Below are 21,660 nucleotides of genomic sequence, written 5' to 3' on the forward strand. Positions count from 1 at the left end.
AAGATTATATATGTGTGTGTCAGCATGTATAAATATATATTTGTATATGTATATATACACACACAGATGCATACATATAAAGAAAGAAAACATGCTAGAACATTAGTTTATTTCTATCCCTCCAATGGTTCATTTATTTTTAAGATATTCCCTTCTAAACCAGTGCTGCCCAGTGAAAATATTATGTAAGCCATATATAATTTAAAATTTTATTAACCACAATAGAAGAAAATGTAAAGAGAAACAGGAGAAATTCAGTTATATTTCATTTAACCCAGTATATGTAAAACACCATTTTAACATGTAATAAATATTTTCAAATTATTATGATTTTTATACCAAGTTTTCAAAGTCAAGTGTGCGTTTTATGCTTTCAGTACATTTCATGTGCTCACCAGCCACACGTGGCTCGTGTCTACCCTATGACTGTACAGCTCTAGACAGACCTAGCCAGCTTTCAAACCTCAGCTCAAGCATAACTGCTTGTGTGAAGCCTTCCCTTGATGCCTTCCTTTGACTTCATTAGTACATTTCTCCTTTCAGTGTGGCCCACCATAACCTGATTCGTTTCTATCATAGAATTTACAGATATAATTGCCTGTAATTATCACCCTCCATAGCATTAAACACTCTAGGGCAGGGATTTGTCTTGATCATTGTATCCTCAATGCCTAGCATTACATATGGTGAGTACTCAATAAATATTTGCTTGAATAAAAGGGATAGGCAGTCAGATATGAAGGGCAGGTTGAAAATGAGTACATACAGTCAGACCCAGTAGACCAGTATTTAAATGGGGGTGGAAAGAAGGGCACAGAAGAAGTAACTATGAACAAAAGAACTAGATAACCTGCAAATTAAATATAGTACTCTACCCTGAATACTTAAATCAATTAGAAAATAAGTCAAGCCAACTATAAAATAATATAATTCAATAACAGTATATATTAAACATTAATCTCTATCACAGTATAAAGCAAAACTTTTCTAAGATCTCTGCTTTTTCCTTAGGAATAAACTACATTAACACAGTCCCTTTTTAACAACTAGTAACATATCACAAACGATACATGTAATTATTAAATTCTATCCTCATATACTACCTCCCCATTAATATATCTTTATGCCTTTTACATATGAAGATAATAAATTAAGGCTCTAAGGTACAAAATACATTATCATATTGACCCAGCCCCAACCACTCTCTCCCTGGAACTGAAATCTATGTTGCAAATGTCTATGTCCCATACATTCTAGGCAGGTCATTTTCAATTTATTTCAGTTTGGCAGCCTAATTTTTCAATGTAATTGGGTTCAGCTGTCATTCTGAATGACAGTTTGTCATGCAGTAACTAAAATACATTAGTTTACCTTTCAGAGTGCAATTACTAATCAGGTTAAATATTATTTCTGGAATTTTAAAAAAGCCCAATATAATTAATTTTTAAAATCAGCAAATCTGACTAAAATATATTTGCTCAACATAATTCCTATAAAAGTATCTAAATGAGTATTTTCACTGAGAAAATAGCTTCTTCACAGCTACTCAACCCATCCCTGAAATAAGTCAGTCATCCTAAAAATGAATGCTTTTTGATCCTAAGGCCCAAATGAGGAAATGGTAATAGTTCAAAACAACTCCAAGACCATTCAGGCAATATTACTGAACTGTGACCAATTAGTTTAGTCAGTCCCTGTGTGGTACTAATGAGACCAAGGAAATGGGTTACATTTCCATTTGAATCTAAACTTAGTAAAGTGAATGGTTAAAAGACTGAATCTACAATCCCACCCAATTAGGGTCTGCTGTCTGCCAGGTTGATGACTTCAACAATAATAGCAATGAAACAAGCATGTGAATAGATTAACAGCTAGGGGGAAAAATTCACACCTTAGCATGGAACAGATACTCCAAAGAAACTTGCAATGTGAAAAAGTCACACTTTGATAAAGATGAATCATTAAAGCTCAACTCTTAAAAACCAAGACAAGTAAATATGCTACCTTATAAATAGTTTCTACATTATTACATATAATATTTGACCTAACATATTTTTCTGGAACATTCTTTCAATTCTGGAATGCTACATAATGAAAAACTGTAATTTGGTTGGCAGAAAGGAAAAACCAGAGTCCTTTCAGCAGTAGGAAGGAACAGGATTTCCTTACAGAGGAAGAAAAAGTTCACCAAAACAGTTAACACCAGACCAGTTAAGAAAAAGACTTATTTGTGGTGATCCTGAAACTGAACTATATCAAGCTAGCTTGAATCTTCTTCTAGATTTCGGAAAACCATTAACTCAACTTTGATAAAATGTTAATTTTTAGAGTTCTGATTTTATGAGACTGATGAAATTGAAAATAATTTAACACACTCAGTGCCCATCATCTCTTCCTCCACCTTCTCTCTTAATCATGAACTACAAATGCCCAACAGAAATCTAGCTCCTTCTCCTCACATGCAGTAAAAGGGTAAGCAATGAAAACTAAACTCACCTCCTCTCTCCACAGGGCTGAAATTTACACAAGTTTACTCAATTGTATTTAAATTACAACTTCACTCAGTAAATTATACATGTCATATACCCTATCATCACCACCTTTTCAAATCTCAACCTACACGTTTAAAAAAAATAATAATCATTGAGTGCTTACTTTGTATCAGACCCATCACCAGGCATCAGGAATCTCTTCCCATTGTCCCTTCCCTCAATCATAACTTAAAAATTTGAAATCTATCCCCTTCTTACTGATGAACATACTCTAATAGCAGTGTTAAGAGTGAATCTTTTTTTTTTTCTCCTAAGATAATGGGCAAGGGAGCACCTGGGTGGCTCAGCTGGTTAAGCATTCAACTTCAGCTCAAGTCATGATCTCATGGTTCATGGGTTCCAGCCCCACGTAGGGCTCTGTGCTGACAGCTCAGAGCCTGGAGGCTGCTTCTGATTCTGTCTCCTCCTCTCTCTGCCCCTTCCTCGCTCTCTCTCTCTTTTTCTCTCTCTCTCAAAAATAAATAAACATTAAAAAGATTTTAATAAAAGAAGATAAAGGGTATGATAGCTTAGAAAATCATGCAAAGTGTAATTTATTTCCCAAAGTTTTCAACACAAGACCTAATTCCTGAGTCACCTGTATACCTAACAATTAAGTTAGCTATAGACAAAAACTAAAAGAAATATAATGTGAACCACATATATGATTTAAAAGTTACCTAATAGCCACATTAAAAGAACTAAAATGGAACAGGTGAAGTTAACTCACTTTATAAATTAATAAATAACCCAAGTGGCAATATAACCAAGATAATTTCATTTCAACATGAAACCAACATAAAAATTAATAATGAGATATTTTACATTATTTTCCTCATCTAAGTCTTTGAAATGCTGTATTTAAACTTAAAGCATATCTAAATTCTTATTAGCTGTGTTGTAAGAAGTGCTTGACAGCCACAAAACACAGGGGCTTCTACCCTGGACAGTACAGCTACAGATAAGCCAAAAGAAGAAGCACTTTAAAACAAGTAGTAAATATATGAAGAGACAAACTTACAATGAGACCAAGTTTTCAATAGACTTTAAAATGGCATAAACATAGCCATGACTGATAAATCTTTACTAAGTTATTTAAGATAAAGTAGGCCTATACTGCAGGGGTATAAAAGAGGATGGATAAATTATGTTATTTCTTAAAAATAAAGAAAAAAGCAGTTAAAACTAAAGATTCACCTTCAGAAGCTGTATACTACAAAAATGAGTTCAAATAAATAGGGGCATGCTCTCTAGAAGCTTCTAACTAGGTACATAAGATGAAAGACACGTTTTAGAAGGGCACCTGGGTGGCTCAGTCTGTTAAGCATGAGACTTCAGCTGAGGTCATGATCTCACACTTGGTGAGTTTGAGCCCCGCCCTGGGCTCTGTGCTGACAACTCAGAGCCTGGAGCCTTCTTCAGATTCTGTGTCTCCCTCTGCCCCTCCCCCATCTGTGCTCTGTCTCTCTCTCAAAAATAAATGAACATTTAAAAAAAAAAAGATAAATTTTAGAGAAAAGCGTTTTTTTTTTTTTTATTTTAAAACAGACTGTTTAATGCAGGCAGATTAACAAAAAACCTCTTAAGAAAAAAATAAATTACAGGTTGTTGTATTTTTTTTAATGAAGGAGAAGTTGAGGTAAAATCACTACTGAATATTCTATAAGAAATTGGAATCACTGCAACAAATTGCTGCTGTCTTCCATAATTAATTAATTTTTTAGATGACAAGAATTATTCATGTTTGAGTATTATTCCTGGTCTTTCTTTCCCTGTGCCTACTCAAGAGAATTCTGGCTTGGCCTGCTGAGTCTCTTACTCCTGCCACCCTGAGACTGTCTTACCAGTCTAAATGGAAATTATTTTAGGCTTTGTAATATAGAGAGAAGAAAGGAATACTAAGAATTTACAAGGTTAGAACTGTGTGCTGATTTTTTTTGACAAGTTCTAGGATAAGAGGATCAAAAGCAGCTATACTATGGAAACAAAGCAAAGAGAGAAAACGTAATTTTTAAGAAATATTACTATGGTCTCTGTATCTCTATTCCACATAATATTCAAAAATAGGAGTAACGAGCCTGAGTCATATAGAAATTACTTTTTCTTATTGGAGGCTGTTTTTCATTTCCATCAACAAAGAGACTGATACATACAGATCCTGAATTTACAAATGTAACCTACAAATACAGTCTCCAGAGTATCTTATCTGTGTTGCCAATGGAGACTGGTTTGAATAAAAAACTCTTACTCTTTGAAGACATATGCTAAGTGAAATAAGCCAGACAAAAGGAAAAATACTGTAGGATGACACTTATATGAAGTAACCAGAATAGTCAAACTCACAGGGACAGAAAGTACAATAGTGGTCACCAGGAACCGAGGGAAAAGGACTGGGGAGTTACTATTTAGTGGGTACAGAGTTCCAATTTGGGAATATAAAAACAGTTATACCGGTGAATTTTCTCACAATCAAAAAGACATAAAGACTTTGAACAAACTGAGTTAGCTTTGAAATAAACCTAGTAATAATGACATTTGAAAAAATAAAAATTAAGAAATAATTCTTACTGACTTCTAAAGCCACATTTACCACCATTAAAAATATGTATTCTTTATTAAGATACTCATGCCTATTTGTTGAAAATAAGTGTGCTGGAGGCATAACATTATTTTAAGAAATTGACATGGTAAAGCAGTAGCTAAATTAATATAGCATAGTGAAAATAGTTTTTAAATGTTAGTAATCAAAGTATTCATTTAGAAATATTCATTTCCCAAATACAGTACTTACATTTCTTCTTGGTTGGATAAAGTAAATAACAAACATTTTAAAATGTAGGAGCTTCATGCATTAAACCCCATGGTATCTCTCTGAAAATTATCTGTGGAGTTTCAGACATGAGGACAGTTGGGGACACAGCAATTTGGAAATAACATGAACAACAGGTTTTATAGAATACCTGGGAACACCGCAGCTTATGTCTACTCTATTATCCTAGCCTCATGCATATGGCTACAAGGTATCCAAGGGAAAAGTCTGTTTCTTCTAGCAAGAGCTCAACTAAATGGAGATTTAGCAAACTATTTTTTTGTGTGTAGCTCTCCTCGGCTACTTATGAAGCCCAGTTATCTTACCACTCATAGAAATACCTGCCAAGCCAAGCATTAAGGACAACGAACATTATTCAGATGAACATATATGAAATTCATATCCAAATAATTAATTTTTAGTACAAGCAAAATATCAGTATCTTTAATAGGACAATAGTTAATTACACATTTCAAAAAGAAGTCAATGCAATTAGTTTTTCTCTATTCACCTTTAGTTTCTCTTCTGAATTATGATACTCTCAAAATAAGTCTCCTTTATCCTCTGCCAGTATGAAACATTCCTTTAATTTTTTTTAAGATTTTATTTTCTGGGGGGCTCCTGGGTGGCTCAGTTGGTCGGGCGTCTGACTCTGGCTCACGTCACGGTCTCGCAGTTCGTGACTTCAAGTCCCACATTGGGCTCTGTGCTGACAGCTCAGAGCCTGGAGCCTGCTTCAGATTCTGTGTCTCCCCCTCTCTCTGCCCCTCCCCCACTCATGCTCTGTTTCTCTCTCTCTCTCTGTCAAAAATAAATAAACATTAAACAAAATTTTTTAAAGGTTTTATTTTTTTTATGTTTATTTTTGAGAGACAGAGTGTGAATGGGGGAGGGGCAGAGAGAGAGAGGGAGGCACAGAATCTGAAACAGGCTCCAGCCTTGAGCTGTCAGCACACAGCCCGAAGCGGGGCTTGAACCTATGAACCATGAGATCATGACCTGAGCTGAAGTTGGACGCTTAACTGACTGAGCCACCCAGGCGCCCCAAGATTTTATTCTTTTTAAGTCATCTCTACCTCCCTTGTGAGGCTTGAACTCATGAACAAGAGATCAAGAGTCACATGCTCTACGGACTAGGCCAGCCAAGCACCCCATTCCTGTATTTTTATATGTTATTCATTATTTATTGAACGCCTACTATGTATACATAATTATTACACAATAGTATAACAAATACTGTTTCTGTCAACAGTCAAAAGAAAGGATAAGTACATAGGAAAAAGATATACCCCCCTATGTCAAAGAGCCAATAGATCAGAAGTCTGGGAGCATGCAAATATGATCCCAACATACATAGAGCTCCTGAAATAATACACTGAATTGGACTCATATAAATTTTACACCTCCCCTGAGCAAGCCTGAGAGGGGAGAAAAATGTGAACACTCATGGAATAAAAACGGGGATTTCTATAAGAAGAATTAACTATAGTTAACATCAGAGGACAAAACTGTGAGGTCCCTCATGACCTGTCTCCTTGTGCAAGCTATCCTCTCTTTGTAGAAACTTTTCCACCCCTACCCCTTTAATCTTGAGAAACAGCTCTTGTCCTTTAAGATCAAGTTCAAAATTACTTAACAATGTGACCTTCCTAGACTCCCCCAGGAAAAAAGTTAGTAGATCCATGGTCACCATGGCATTTTGTTTAGATCTTTGTAATATCACTTTTTACTATTATAATTTATCTGCTTATTTTTCTATTTCCTATGCTGAACCTCTAGTTATTTAAGGTAGGAACTATGTAATTCTTTTTTATATGCCCAATGAGTATCTTTACTCTGGCAACAGAACACTTAAGTTAGGAGGGGAGCCTGGGTGGCTCAGTGGGTTAAGTGTCCAACTCTCGATCTCAGCTCAGGTCATGATCCCACTGAGCCCCGCATGGCACACATGCACTGAGAGCAAAGCCTGCTTGGGGTTCTGTCTTTCCCTCTCTCTGCCCCGTCCCCGCTTGTTCATTCATTCCCTCCCTCTCTCTCTATCTCTCTCTCTCTCTCTCATATAAATAAACTTAAAAAAAAAAAAGAAAAGAACACTAGGTTAGGATTACTCAGTAATTTATTTAACCATCACTTTAAGTATCCAAGCCTGTCTGAGTGAAAAACAAAAACAAAAACAAAAACATCCTTCTGTTTGAAAGTTATAAACTGAAACTACAAATTAGCTGAGCAAAGTGGAACTGCAGGCACCAAGATAAAAAGAAAAAAAAAAAAAACAAAAAACAAAAAAACCCCAAAACACTGGACTAAGAGGGAATTTAGATGTTAATTCCTAGTCTGTCAACGACCACAGGATCTTAACCTACCTGGTTCTCTTTCCTCGCCTAGTCAAGTGATAGGGTCAGGCTATTCACCAGATGCAAAGACTATAAAATTCCTTACCCATCCCAAATTTAAACTTTCTTTTAATCATAAATGATGCATATATATACCTAAATACCTTTATCTCCCCCACCCTTGAGAAAAATAAAAACTGAATGTTAAAAAAGAAGCACACATAGAAATTAAAATAACCATAAAAGCCAGTGAAGACAGGATTTATACCCAGGCCAAAAGCGACCAAAACAAGCAAACTATTTCAAAGGTGCAAAAATCCCCATTCAAAAAAAAAGTTCAATAAGCAGCACAAAATTCCAGACTCCATGATAAGTACTCAGGATACCAAGGTGAATAACACAATGTTCTGATCTCAAGGGATTCAGAGTCTCTAGGGCAGTCTGAAAGGTAAACAAATATTTAAAACACAATGTGCAAGTGCTGAATTTGAGGGATGTACAAAATGTTATGGGAGAGAAAAGGATGAGAGGCAGAGCTTTTAGGGGGAGATCAGGGAAGGTAGTATGGTCTAAGGAGACAATGAGAACTAAATCTTGGAACATAAGTAGGTGTTCTTTAGACAAAAGATGGAAGAACACGATGTCTTGAGAAATGCAATAATTATTTAACAAGTAACAGTCAATATGGTATAATAAAAGAAACATTTTTCTATTGATGACTTATCCCATAAGATTTTTAAAACAATTTAAATAGTTTAAATTCAAGGACTCTGAAAAGGTAAAGTTATACAGAATTAGTACAAAAATCATGTAAAATAATCTTATGGTATTTTATGATAGAATATTGCTTATATAATTGAAGCTGAAAATACTTCTAAGATACCAGACCTAGCTTAACTTGGAAAGATGCCTTTTAATTTCATTGAAGATTTTATTATTAATGTCAAGATGATAAAATGAGATAATGCATGTCATATGCTTTACATAGTGCTTGGCACATAAGGAGTCAATAAGTAAATGTAAGCTGCTATCACTGTTATCATCATTAAAGGTTTCTTATATTTTTTTACCGTTTATCCATTATGGAGAGACAGAGACAGAGTGTGAATGGGAGAGGGGGAGAGAGAGAGAGAGAGAGAGAGAATGAATGAATCAGAAGCAGGCTCCAGGTTCTGATTCTGATTCTGTTCTGAGCTGCCAGAACAGAGCCTGATGCAGGACTTGAACTCATGGACCATGAGATCATGACCTGAGCCGAAGTCAGACACTTAACTGACTGAGCCACACAGGCACCCCAAAGGTTTCTTATATTTTAAAGAACAACATACTTGGAAATGGAACATCTAGCTTTGAGTCTCATTTCTGCAACTAAACTGCTTTGCAAACTTGGACAAGCCACTTAACTTCAGCCACAGTTTACTTGATATATTAAAGTAAACTCAGATTTCCTTCAGAGGGGTTAGGAGAGAATATTAAAAACATAAGGTATGAAACCAAACCCAATCTATAAATGCCAATTACCTCCCCACAAGTGAAAATTTTTAAGATTACGGTAGAAACACATATATGCCATCTTTAAATCAGCTGCAAGTTGTTTCTCTCAGAAAATGAACGTATTTGCTGAAGACAAATATATCCATTTACACTTCCATAAAATTTGCTATTAATCAATGTCTGCTCTACTTTAGTAAACTGAGAGAGGAATCCTAATTACTGAAAATTGTATTACCTAGACGTAGAATAATTCCTATTATAACTTATTTGTTTTATCCAAGCAAATGATATATGTGGTGGTTCATTTAATTAATACTAATATATAACAAATCTACTCTTTCTACACAAAATAAATATACTTATGCATACTTTTATTCTGGTTCAAAGTAATAAAGTACCAACATTCAGCCTGATGAAAACCAGTTACCATTTATAAAACTATATAACCAATTATTCCCCAAAACTGAAAATAAATAGTTCACAATACAGTTTTTGCTAGAATCACTTTTGTGTACAAACCCACCAAACTGTCCTGCATTCATTGTGATTTCCTATAAACAGTTAGTCCTTAGTCCTCGACGAGAAGCATTCCCTACTACAGAACCAACTCTCTGAGGCTGGCTGGACCTTCCCTTCCTCTGCTACTTAATTCCTAGATTTTTCTAACTACTTCACACTTCCTGCAGCCTTAGTTTCCACATCTATAGAGAAGGAATCATATCTGAATAAGAACTTATTCTGAGGACCAGCTAACACAGTACAATTTCACAAGTGTATTTTAAACAGTAAAGAGATATTAACATATAGGCTAATATTATTTTCCAAAACAACTCATCACAAAATAGTTTTTAATCCCCTAACTTGCCCCTTAGGCTTGTTACTCAAGTAGTCTTCTAAATATTTAAGCTAATACTCCCAGGGGGAGGAATTATTTACCTAGGATCACTATTATGTCCTACTACATCTCCATGTGAAATTTAGCCACGTGAGGGAAGGAAGAAATCAAAGTGATTCCAGGCAAAGGAACTCGTGTTACTTCAGGTCTATTCCTTCCCCAGTTTTCCATCTTCCATACTCAAAATAGGTAACTGAGAAAAAGTACCCCATGAACTGTTAAAGACTATGCCAGGATGCAGAACAGACTCCCCATGTTTCACTAGGAGAACATGATCTGTGAGTACTTGAGATCCCTTCTTTGAGAGGTTCACCAGGTTCAGAAACTCAAAACTAAAAGAATAGAGCTCAGCTTTATTTAAATCATTATCTTTTTTCTATGATCAGATAATCCACAGACTCAAGATAAGAATTAAAATAACAGTAGTAAGCACTAAATAAACTGTGTACCAAACACTTTACATACATTTATTTCATTTAATCTGTCCAACAACCTTGAGGTAAATACCCTTTTTTACACATAAGGAAACTGAGGCACGTAAATTTTTAATAGCTGTATCGTATTCCACAAATGGATGTAAAGTGATTTATGTAACCTTTTCTTATTCTTGAACATTTAGGTGGTTGCCATTTTTTTTTAATATCATAAAACTACATGTATCCCTCATACTTGTCCACAGGTAATTCTTCCTTAGCCTAAAGAACTAAGGATGACTGAAAGAACCTTTTTTAATTTTTTTTAATGTTTATTCATTTTTGAGAGAGAGAGAGAGCAAGCAGGGAAAGGGCAGAGAGGGAAACACAGAATCCGAAGCAAGCTCCAGGCTCCAAGCTGTCAGCACAGAGCCCGACATGGGGCTTGAACCCACAAACCGTAAGATCATGACCTGAGCCAAAGTTGGACGCTCAACCAATTGAGCCCCAATGACAAGAACCTCTTTAGATCTCTTGATACATATGGTTAAAATGTCATTCAGAACAACTCTAACATTTTACATGCCCTACAACATCATTTAAGATTATTTTAGCATGCCTAGGACACAAGGGTAATTTTCTTTTTAGTCACCTGTTTTTCATTGTATATCACTATTATGTTGTTATTTAGTAAAAATAAATTTCTATATTAATTAGCAATGTATATTGCTTTCTTGAATTACAACAAGTCCATTGCCAAGTTAATATTTTTTGTTTTGTCCTATGATACTTAATATCTAAGGTTTTTTTTAATTTAATTTAGAATACTGCTCAGGAATCATTGGGGTGTAATGGATAGAAACCTAACTTAAACTGGCTTGAGTAAGACAGGAAATGTATTAGCTTAATGCATTGAAAAGTCTGTGATATAACTGACTTGAAAAGTTCCAAAGATGTCATGGTAATCTATCTCCAGGTTCTAGGTGCTTCTGTGATAGGTCCGTTCTCAAGCATACTCTGCCTTCAAGGCAGATTCCCAAATATAGACTTACATTCTAACATCTTATCAACCGCAATCGTCAGTATCTTTTTTGTTGTTGTTGTTGTTGTTGTTGTTGTTGTTGTTATTTTGGTTTTTTTCTCTGACAGAATTAAGTTACCAAGCTGCTCACATGTGCAACTATATTTTTAACCAAAAGCTGTTACTGATGATCCAGGTCCAGGTTCTGTTTCTGATCCAGGAAAAGAGAAAGGAATCCAGGGAAACCTCAAACCATAGAAGGCAAGAATCAAGAAGGGATGACTCCCCAAAGGAGTGTGAAAAAACTAGAACGGTTAGCAACGGAAAGAATGGATGTTACACAGCCAAAACCAACAGAAAATTGTAACATTCTAGCCCATGGCTGCCCATACACCTTACAAGCTCCCTTCTTTCCATATATGTATAATTTTTAACACCCGTGTTTAACAATGTTACTACCTTAGCCACAGTAGAAACATACTTATCACTTCAAAGGGTTACAAGGTGAGAGGGGTTGGGGAAGAGACAAAGACAATGTCAAGTTGCTGCATCAAGCTACAAGTCTAAAATCTTTGCACTATGAACAAAGATTATTCTTTGGTCAGATCCAAACGTGCATTCTTTTTGGTGGTACCTTATTTTCTGAAAACATATAGCTACATAAATTTAACTATCTCCCTGATACTTAACATACTATGGTAAAAGAACATAAATAATAACTGCCTCTTAGGAGAGTGGTGAAGATAAACCATGGTCACTGATTCAAAGCATAAACCAGACACTACTGGTGAGAGTAGCAAGAATTCCTTACCCTGGCAATGGAGTTCCTTGTTCAGCCAATTTGGATGTACTCAACCCTACTATTCTCAGAAGACCCTGCTTGTCCATTTACCCTCATGGCCTTAGATTTTCCATCTGGCAGCTCTACTGCTTCAGCACTTATTAGACCACTTTCACTTATTAAAACCCAGAACTGCCGTAGAAGGAAAAGAACACAAGTCTTTGTTTACCAGGCTTGAAGTAACCCTAGAAAATAGTTTTCCTAAAAACTTAGTAAGCTCTTGGTCTATTAACTTCAGTCACCTGAATGAATTAGCATCAAAGCCAGAGATCTTGTCAAGACACAAACAGCTTACCAATCTAGATTTCCATCTTTTCAGTTTCCTAACAATATTCAGTCTCACAGCAACAGACCTCCACAGTAATCATGCCCTTCACCCCCGGCTTAATGATTTTCCTTGAAGCAATGTGAAATGATAACCTGAGTGAGGAGGCATGGCTGTTCTCTCACCTGTTCCCTGGCTGCATCCTCTTTTAAAGCTCTTTAGTAACTGGATTGTTCCTTTGGTCAGGAAGCTGAGAGTATAATGCACTGAGGTGTTTGAGAGAAGCTTATAAAATAGAACTTTAAGTGGTTCTAACTTAAACTCCTGCCAACTTTAGCATGAGGTTAAAAATTTTTTTTTAATTTAAAAAAAGTAGGTTTTTTAAACTTCAAGGTTCTTGATATTCTGATGCTCTGCTATGCATAGCTGCAAGCAGAAAGGGCCTCTCTTACTTGGAAAGACAGTATCTTCTTCCCTCTCTGCTCTCAAGCATGCCAGCGTGCACCAAAGCTAGTTGCTGTCTTATAAAACATTATCAAAGGCCACAAGAAGTGACCAAAACACTCAAGTATCACTAAAGTTACAGCCTCAGTCTTCCATGGGCAAAGGTAACACCAGTGACCATTTAAAAGAGCTGTTCTGTAATTCCTTAAAAGGAATTGCTATGGAAAAGCAAAGTCTTCACTGCCTTCATTTCAACATGAAATGTCCCGTTTCCGTTTACTAAAGTCTATGCTAGGGAGGATTCTTTCCATTTACAAGTGACAAAACCCCAATTTAAAATGACTTTAAGCTAATAAGAATAAGAATGAGAAACTTTAAAGGAGAGAATGTAATGGTTAGAAGATAATCCCCACAGGCACAGGGAACTGCAGGGGCTCAAGCATAACCAAGAATATACTTCTCACTCTCTCTTCCTATTTAGTCAAATTCTAATACAGTCACCCACAGGTATAGGCTACATCCACCAGTTCAGCATCACCAACAGAAAATTTCAGTGCCAGGTCTTGTGACTGACCCTGTGGCTCCGCTAGAGTTAAGTGTTTATGCCTGAACCAGTCACAGTGATTCTGGCCATGCCTGGGTTATATCCCCAGCCCAGGGAAACCAGCTGAACTAAGAATGGGGGATAGGTGGTTCCTCAAGGGCAACTGCATCCCCCTTACCAAAAAAGGGCAATGTATGGTAGACATCAAAAACAAGAGATGTCCACTATTCCTGGAAATATGACAAATTATAACAATGCTTTTTAATTTATATCCAATGCATTATTCTTTGCTAATAACATCTTTGTCGTGTGCTTATATATTTGACATACACGTAAATCATTGAAAAGTTTGTATCAGATTCTTCTTCCAATACGCCAGATTAAATAAAATACCATTTACATATGTAGTAAGGCCTACATAATGCATACATATTCAACATGCATTTCTAGTGATAGAACTAGGCAATACACTGACAATGAGTCTAATTGATTTCAGGATGTTGGGACTGCACCCTACTGTTGATCATAATTTCAGAAACTGGTCTTCTACTGCCTATAATGGTGTCTTGCCTATTCAAAATGCACTTAACTTACCCAAGAGCCAAAAATACAAAAAAATAAATTCATATCTCCAACTTACAAGGATGTTATATCCAGATAAACCCAACGTTAAGTTTGAAAATTTCAAAAGTCAATAATGCATTTACTACACCTAACATCCAAACATCATTGCTTGGCCTAATCTACCTTAAACATGCTCGGAACACTTCTATTAGCCTACAGGTGGGTAGATCATTTAACACAAAGCCTATTTCTATAATAAAGTGTTGAAAATCTCCTGAAATTTACTGAACACTGTACTCAAAGTACAGGAAAACAAAATAGTTGTATGGGTACATAATGGTGGTCAGCGTATCAGTTGTTCACCCTCATGACCCAGTGGCTAACTGGGGGATGTGACTTGCTGCCCAACATCATGAGAGAGGATCATATTGCATATCACCATCCCAGGAAAAGATCAAAAGTCTAAGTATGGTTTCTAGTGAGTATCACATTTACACCATTGTAAAGTCAAAAATCATAACCGTCATTTGAGTCGGGGACCTGCCCTCTTGGGGTTCACAGAAGAGGGGAAACACATATAAATAACAACACTAGAGATGATAGGTATATCTCTGTGAAAGGAGACACAGGTTTGCCACTATCCAAAAGTAGAGTGTTCCCATGAAACTTTTCATAAGTTGAAATGGCATAAGGTAAAGAGTATCCCCCACTCTCCAAAAGTTGGCAATAGGCTACTTCACTTTCACAAAAGACCTATTACTAATACAGCAACAGCTTTTTTTTTTGTAAAAGCAAAAATCCTCTTCGGATTTCTTTTGGTTAACAAAAACGGTACTAATACAGGTCTTTCATAAAAGTGAAGGGGCAAAACACCAACTTTTGGAAAGCCGGGGATACTTACATGCTGACGATGCATAAAATATGCACAGTAGAGTCAAAAAATAAGAAACCTATGAAACTGATGCAAACTAGTATTTAAAGTAAATATTCAAAAATGTGAATGACTGAAATTTATGATATAGCACATCTGTAATCCAAAATGGGGGTTGAGTCTGCTAGGACCAAAGCATCTCTCTACACTGTGTTTGGAGAAATCATAGTAGAAAGAAAACTTTGAGATACATTTATTTATTTAACAGCACAGTACTTGCCAAAAACTGACTAGCAATATACAAAATACTTATTTAAAATTAATATACCTTGATCATAACCTGGCTATAAAGTATTTGCTGTTTAAGGTCTTGTTTTTTATTCAAGAATAATTAACATACAGTGTTACATTAGTTTTAAGTGTTCAATATAATGATTCAACAATTCTATACATTTCTCAGTGCTCATCAAGACTGCTTTAGTGTCATTACATGGCTAAATTAATCTTTCTGTGGAAAATCTCAGAACTCTAGAAATGGCAAATTCCAATGTCACCAATGCATTCTTAATTTAACTTCCAATACCCAATAGCAAAAATAAAATATAATTCAAGTTAATATGAAAAAGCTTACATGTCAACATAAATTAAAATGCAAAAAATTCCTTTTTAATACAAGTAAATGTGGTTTTGTTAATATTAAGGACTTCCATGATTCTAAGACGCAACTACATATTTTTTAAATAAATTTGGTTCAAATGCAGAACATACCTTTCATTTGTGAAATTCTAAGTATCTTTAAAGTGAAAATGATTCTGATTATCAAGCTACAAATGAAAAACATCTAAGAAAGTTACTGTCACATGCAAGTACAAGAGAATAACGTAAAAATTCCCTTTTAACTAAAATACTATGATCCATATGCAAAATCCCCTCCAAGTATCCAGTACTGCTTTCAATACAATATGCTACTTACATGTAAAAAAATAAAATTATTTGAGGAATTATTTTCTACAAGTAAAGATACACTGATATTGCACTGTAATTTGTGAAAAAAATTTTTACAAATTAAATGCTATAGAATTATACTACCTAAGACAGCTATTCAAAAAACCCTGGTGTGAATTCTTCCATTAAGTAAATGTCAGTCCTCTATTTTATCTTTTCTAAAACTATGTTTACATTAAAATCTTTGATTAAAAGAAACTTTCATATTATAAACAAAGAACACATAATATTTACATAGCATTTACTTCAAGGAAAGAAAAACCTTATATAAACACATGTTAAGGATGTTTACAAAGGAAGCATTGGACTAAGCAGTATGCCTGTTTTGTAACTGCAACAGACAACCAAATTCCTTCCTTATCTATAGTTAGACTCTTATACTGCCACATTAAATAATTCTTCCTAAATCCAAAGTTTGTTGATGGTCATCTTCTTTCACAGATAAAGCTACATTACAAAATCCTTGGCAATATATTCTCATTGTAACATTATTTATGAATTAATTTACTCATCTTCCTAATGCTATAAATACAAACATGGAGTGCTATATATTAATGTTTCGAGTTAACAGTATCATTATACAAAATACATTCCTCTACAATAGAAATTACTCATTTTATGTCTCATTACATTGGTGATTCTTCAACAAACTCACAGTCCACTTCAGTAGTGGAAGCAGCTCTACCTTTGGCAAACAAAAGCAGAAAAAAGTACAACCATGGCTGTGTAGAAGTCCTATATATCACTGCATGCTTAAACTTTACTCAGCAAAACTTTTAATTCTTTGGGGAAGGCGAGAGAGAAATAGTACCTGAAAACCAAGTATTAGTATTCTCATACTATCTACAGATAAGAAATGTATGTACAGGAAAAATAGAAAGAAAAATATTTTGGCAAAGGTGACTGAGACTGTTTAAGGTAGAAACTGTTTTGTTTTGAAGTTTCACTAGTTCCCCTCCCTTCTTTTCTGTCATAAAGGGCACTGTGATAGAGGTTTCACTATTTCCACCTAGTTTTTTTTATTTAATGTTTTAAATTAAGATTGGAAATTTTAAAAACTCATTTTAGAGATAATATTACAAGCGTCCACCTTCTAACTAGTCATTGAATGCTCCACATGGACTTTACTGATTTATTTATTAATAGAATTAAGTTTTGACAATTATTTTTTAACTGCCTATGATTCCAAATTATTTTCAGAACCAGCTTAAATTTTCACATGACATTTTCATTATGAGTATATTAGAAAGATAAAGCCCTAAACTTAGAGTTCAGGAAATATTACCCTTCAAGTAACCAATCTGAATTCCACAATCAATATAATTAACAACTTAATAGTAAATAACTCCTTTTGTCTTTCATCCTTTCCCCAGAAGTTTCCATTTAAGGACTTCTTGCATTCTTTAAATATGTACAAGGAAATTTTAAACCTAACCTTTTTTATGCCAAGATCAATGCAGTTACAAGGTCTTATGTGGATTTGGGGACATAACATTTCAGTATTAACCTTATTTCCGATTACTCTAATCAAGCTTAACAGTAAAGTTAATTTCTAACATAATGTTTGCATACTGAAACTTCACGCCAGATTTTCACTGCACTGTACAAGAGTTAAATTTCTTTTTTATCTCAAAAGAAGTGCTTCACTTCCTTTCTTAACCTACTGTATATCTATAGAACCCCATCTGTTAAGAACTGATCTGGCATACATCATTACTGCTGCAGAGTCTGAACTGGTTACACATTCCAATCAGTTTCCAGCTTGTGAGAGCTCTATTGCCTCTTTCCATGTCAAAATGTATTAAGCATAGAAATACTTATTAAAATAACCCAATACCACATAATCTAAATAAAAATGATACTGATTAGGTGAAAACGGGGGGGGGGGGGGGATTTAAATGTGTCCTTTCAAATTTTTAAAAATACAATACCTGCTAACATTCTAACATGTTTTGAGATTTCATCTTATTTTAAGAAAAGGCAAGTTACTGACCTCCTATTCGCAGCTAGTTAAAATTAAAACTCCCAAGAAACAATATTTCTATTACTGTTTTGAAAAGAATTTGGTTATATCAACGTGGTGACATTTCCCCAAACTTACATTGACTTTTGTGGTGATTTATTTGAAGGTACACAGAAATAGAAAGCGGTGTATTCTATTTAAACAGTAATAAATATAACAAAGACATATTCTCCTATCTTTGATTTGATGTACTAGCAAAAAAAAAAAAAAAAAAAAGAAAAGAAAAGAAAGGAAAAAAAAAAACACTTCAACTTTTCTGTGAATTTAAGAGGTTCATAAACCACAGACATTAATCCATGTCTCAGGGCACCAGTGCTGCAGCTTTCTTTCAGTTTTCCAATAGATCAAATAAAAATAATTGCTTGGCTAAAAAATCAGACTGCATGGGTGTTATAAAATACCCCTGCAAGCATATTTTTATATTCCTGTGACTCCACACCAAATACAATAGTCAACTGATCGCTCGATTTAAGCCTTGTCTTCCAAAATCCTACCTTACGTGTGTCAAAGACTAGATATTGCAGAGGAAACTGTTGTTAAAAGCTTTGCTGCAGCAAAAACTGCATTTGCAAAACATTAAAAATGAACTACTCTTTAATTATCTGCAATTTATGATTCTCCTCTCTTTATTTCTTCCCATTTCTTCCCCTGACATCTTGAACGCTTCGTAGGCTCTCCGTAGATAGCGCAAAACATTAAGTCATACACAGTTCTGCAGTAACTCTTTCTTATCATGAAACAAACCAACACCTTTCCTTTGGTCTTTATCCACATGCCACGCTCTCGGAAGGCAACCATAGAAACCAACCTGTATGATTTGGTGCCCTCACATCTTAACACCTTGTGTGCACACACACACACACACACAAATGACTAACAGGTCAGCATATTCAGGGCAATATTACAAAGAAAGAAGGCTGCCTAAAAAGAGATGGGGCGCGGGGGGGGGGGGGGTAGATACTGCTACAACACTCTCCATCATAACCATAACCTCTGAATATATTTAAAGGCAGATGCAAAACTGCATCATTTCCCTCATTCGAAAACATCACAGCCCAGCTGCTCAAGTTAGAGCTAATGCGCTTCTCACATTTCAGTAGCACGGGGGAAATTAGGCTCTAGGGGCAAGGCTTTCATCCTCGGAGAGCGACACCACGGACAATTAAGAGTGTAGAAAAAAGAACCCCGGAGAGCAGGGAGGTCTCCTCTCCCCCCAACTAAACTCTCAAGTCGACCCAAACCCTGCACAAGGAATGATTTCTACTCATAGGAGAAGTGATGGTAAGCGGTGTTAACTTGGGCACCGCACTCAGGTGGCAGGAGAGGACCAGAGGAGAGCGGGGAGGTGGCGTGGCTACGGCTGCGCGCAAGCAGGTCACCCGCTGGGCAATACCCGCCCGACGATCGGTGCTCCCAGGGACGCGCTGCGTGTGCGACCCCATGGGTGGAGGTGTGGGAGCGCGAGGCTGGGGGGGTGGAGGTGTGGGGGGGGGGAGGCTATGGGGGCTGGGAGGCAGATGGAGAGCACGCCTTTTCCCTTACCAGGTTGAGCACCGTCTCCACGATGTCCCTGTTGCTGACCTCTCCGACCTGTATGAGTCCAATCAACACTGCGAATTTCATCCGGATGTTGCGGATCGGCACGGAAGGGTTAATCATCCCCGCGGGCAGCACCACCGAGCCGGAGCCGGACGCCCCCCTCAGCTCCCCCATCCCGCTGCCCCCGCCGCCGCCGCCGCCCCCGCCGCCGCCCCCGCCGCCTCCGCCTCCGGCCCCGACGGCGATGAGCCCCACGGGCTGAGGCTCGAGCCCCGGGCCCGGGCCCGGCTTCTCGCTCGCCATTTGCCCCCCTCCTGGGGAGAAGGGAAGAGCAGAGGCGCTGCCTCCGCCGGTACCGTTATACCTGCCTCGGCCCCCGCCCCCCGGCCGTCGCCTCGGAGCCCCAGCATCCACCAGCGCCGCGGCGCCGGGCCCGCTCCCGCCTGCGCGTCCGCCCGGCCCGCTCCGGCGCCCTCCCCGGCGGAGGCGGCGGGTTATTCCCAGGCTTATTCCCGGCGGTGGCTGCGCCGCTAACCGCTGCCCGGCGAGCGGCAGTGCCCGCCCAGCAGCTGGAGCGCGGCTGCCGCCGCCGCTGCCGCTGCCTCCTCTCTCTCCCCCTCCCGGTCCGTCCGGCCCGGCCCGCCCCCCGCGGAGATGCGGCCGCCGCTCCGAGAAGCTCCGGGGCGCGAGCGGCTGGCCAGCACGCTGGCCGGTGCGGAAGCTCAGGCTGTGGCCGACGCTACTGACGCTGCCGCTGCCGCCGCTACGGGCGCCACTGTTGTTGTGAAGCCCCGACGCCGCCGCTCACTCCGCCATGTTGCCGCCCCCTGCCTGCGGTAGCGGCCACTGCGCCTGCGCAGAGCCTCCGGGGGCGGAGCCCTCGGAGCACCCCCTCTTCTGCCCTGCCCTCCTTCTCTTTCCACCCACCCACCCCGCCACCCCTCGTTCCTCCCCCAACCACCCTGAACGGATAGACAGGTGAGCAGGTGCATGGGGACCGCTGCCAGACCCCGGGGCGAGCTGGTAGAGGCGGGGCGGAGAGTGGCTTCCGCGTACTTTTTCCCTTGAGGGTGGATTCTCCGGGTGAGGAAGGACACAGGGAGTGTGTGTCTTGCCTCCGCTGCCTCCTCCTCCTTCCCTCAATATCCTCTTGCTAAGAGGAGGTTCATCATCTTCGCCTTCATCATTGCATCCAGCAGCTGTCACTGCCAGTGCCACGTGCCTTGTAAGGTAGGGGAGTGGCAGACGACCTCTTTCTGCCCCTCTTCGCCCTTCCTCGCAGTGTTTCCCGCCTCCCCCCACCACCCCCCGCCCCCGAATTTCCTTAATAAAAAGTGGCTGGCAAAGCAGAAACAAACGCACGGTGGGGAAAGATCTTGCATTGTCGGGGAAGGATACGGATGGAGTGTAATGGTTCTTTCTCTACAGCCATGAAAGAGGCTGACACCTGCACACACAGGAACGACTTAAAATAGAACTTGTCAAACAGTGATCCGCTCTGGATGGAGCTCCGAACAACAAACAGCTCTTGAACTCGCCTACCAGCCTAAAAAGGCTGCACTGTGTGACACTAAGGGTAGTTTGCTGCGAACTACAAACCCCACATTTTAAAAATCCCTTGCAGTCTTCAGGTACGATGCCAGCTAATGATACTTCCCTTTTTCTTAGTCGTGTACAGTTCACAGGTTTTTGAAAGGATCTAAAAACGTAGGGAATCCTCACGGCCAGCCTTAATCTGTGAAAAAAAGTAGATTACTGTATCTGCACAAATATAAAAACAAAAATATTACTGTCAGTTTAAGAAAATTAAAATGTATATGGTAATCTTGCTGCTACTATTGAATTAAAACTAAGTAGGCATGACTGCTGTTTTCTTCTTTGAAACGAAGGATGTAATTTCCCTTAATATTTCATCAAGTATGCCCTTTTCAATAAAGCCACCAGAAATATTTGGTATCTTGAGGTATATTCAAGTCATTCCAATTGTTATCTCAAATAAGAAGAGTCAATATACAAATCTATCATAATCCGATTTTTTATTACATTTAATCGGAACAGCTAGTCAAGT

General features: G+C 38.0%; 1 protein-coding gene and 1 long non-coding RNA gene across 10 annotated transcripts in view; one reads left to right on the forward strand and one right to left on the reverse strand.

Moving 5' to 3' along the window:
- The window catches only part of NBEA (neurobeachin), a 678,106-nt gene extending 657,681 nt beyond the window's left edge, over positions 1-20,425 (reverse strand). For 7 of the 8 annotated variants that reach the window (XM_078434421.2, XM_078434419.2, XM_078434413.2 and 4 more), the window contains exon 1: positions 19,596-20,421. In XM_078434421.2, coding sequence (XP_078290547.1) covers positions 19,596-19,895 — 300 coding nt within the window. In that variant the 5' untranslated portion in view covers positions 19,896-20,421. Of the gene's footprint in view, positions 1-19,595 lie in introns of all 8 variants that reach the window. The other variant, XM_078434430.2, reaches the window with a different exon arrangement.
- Positions 20,426-20,522: 97 nt separating this feature from the next.
- LOC132682177 (uncharacterized) overlaps positions 20,523-21,660 on the forward strand; it is a 92,345-nt gene continuing 91,207 nt past the window's right edge. Inside the window, exon 1 of one of the 2 annotated variants that reach the window (XR_013550480.2) lies at positions 20,523-20,570. This is a non-coding gene — a long non-coding RNA (uncharacterized LOC132682177). Of the gene's footprint in view, positions 20,571-20,632; positions 21,224-21,660 lie in introns of those variants that run through there. The other variant, XR_013550479.2, reaches the window with a different exon arrangement.

The sequence above is a fragment of the Panthera onca genome, chromosome A1 (assembly GCF_046562875.1).
Source record: "Panthera onca isolate mPanOnc1 chromosome A1, mPanOnc1 haplotype 2, whole genome shotgun sequence".
Taxonomy (NCBI): Eukaryota; Metazoa; Chordata; class Mammalia; order Carnivora; family Felidae; genus Panthera; species Panthera onca.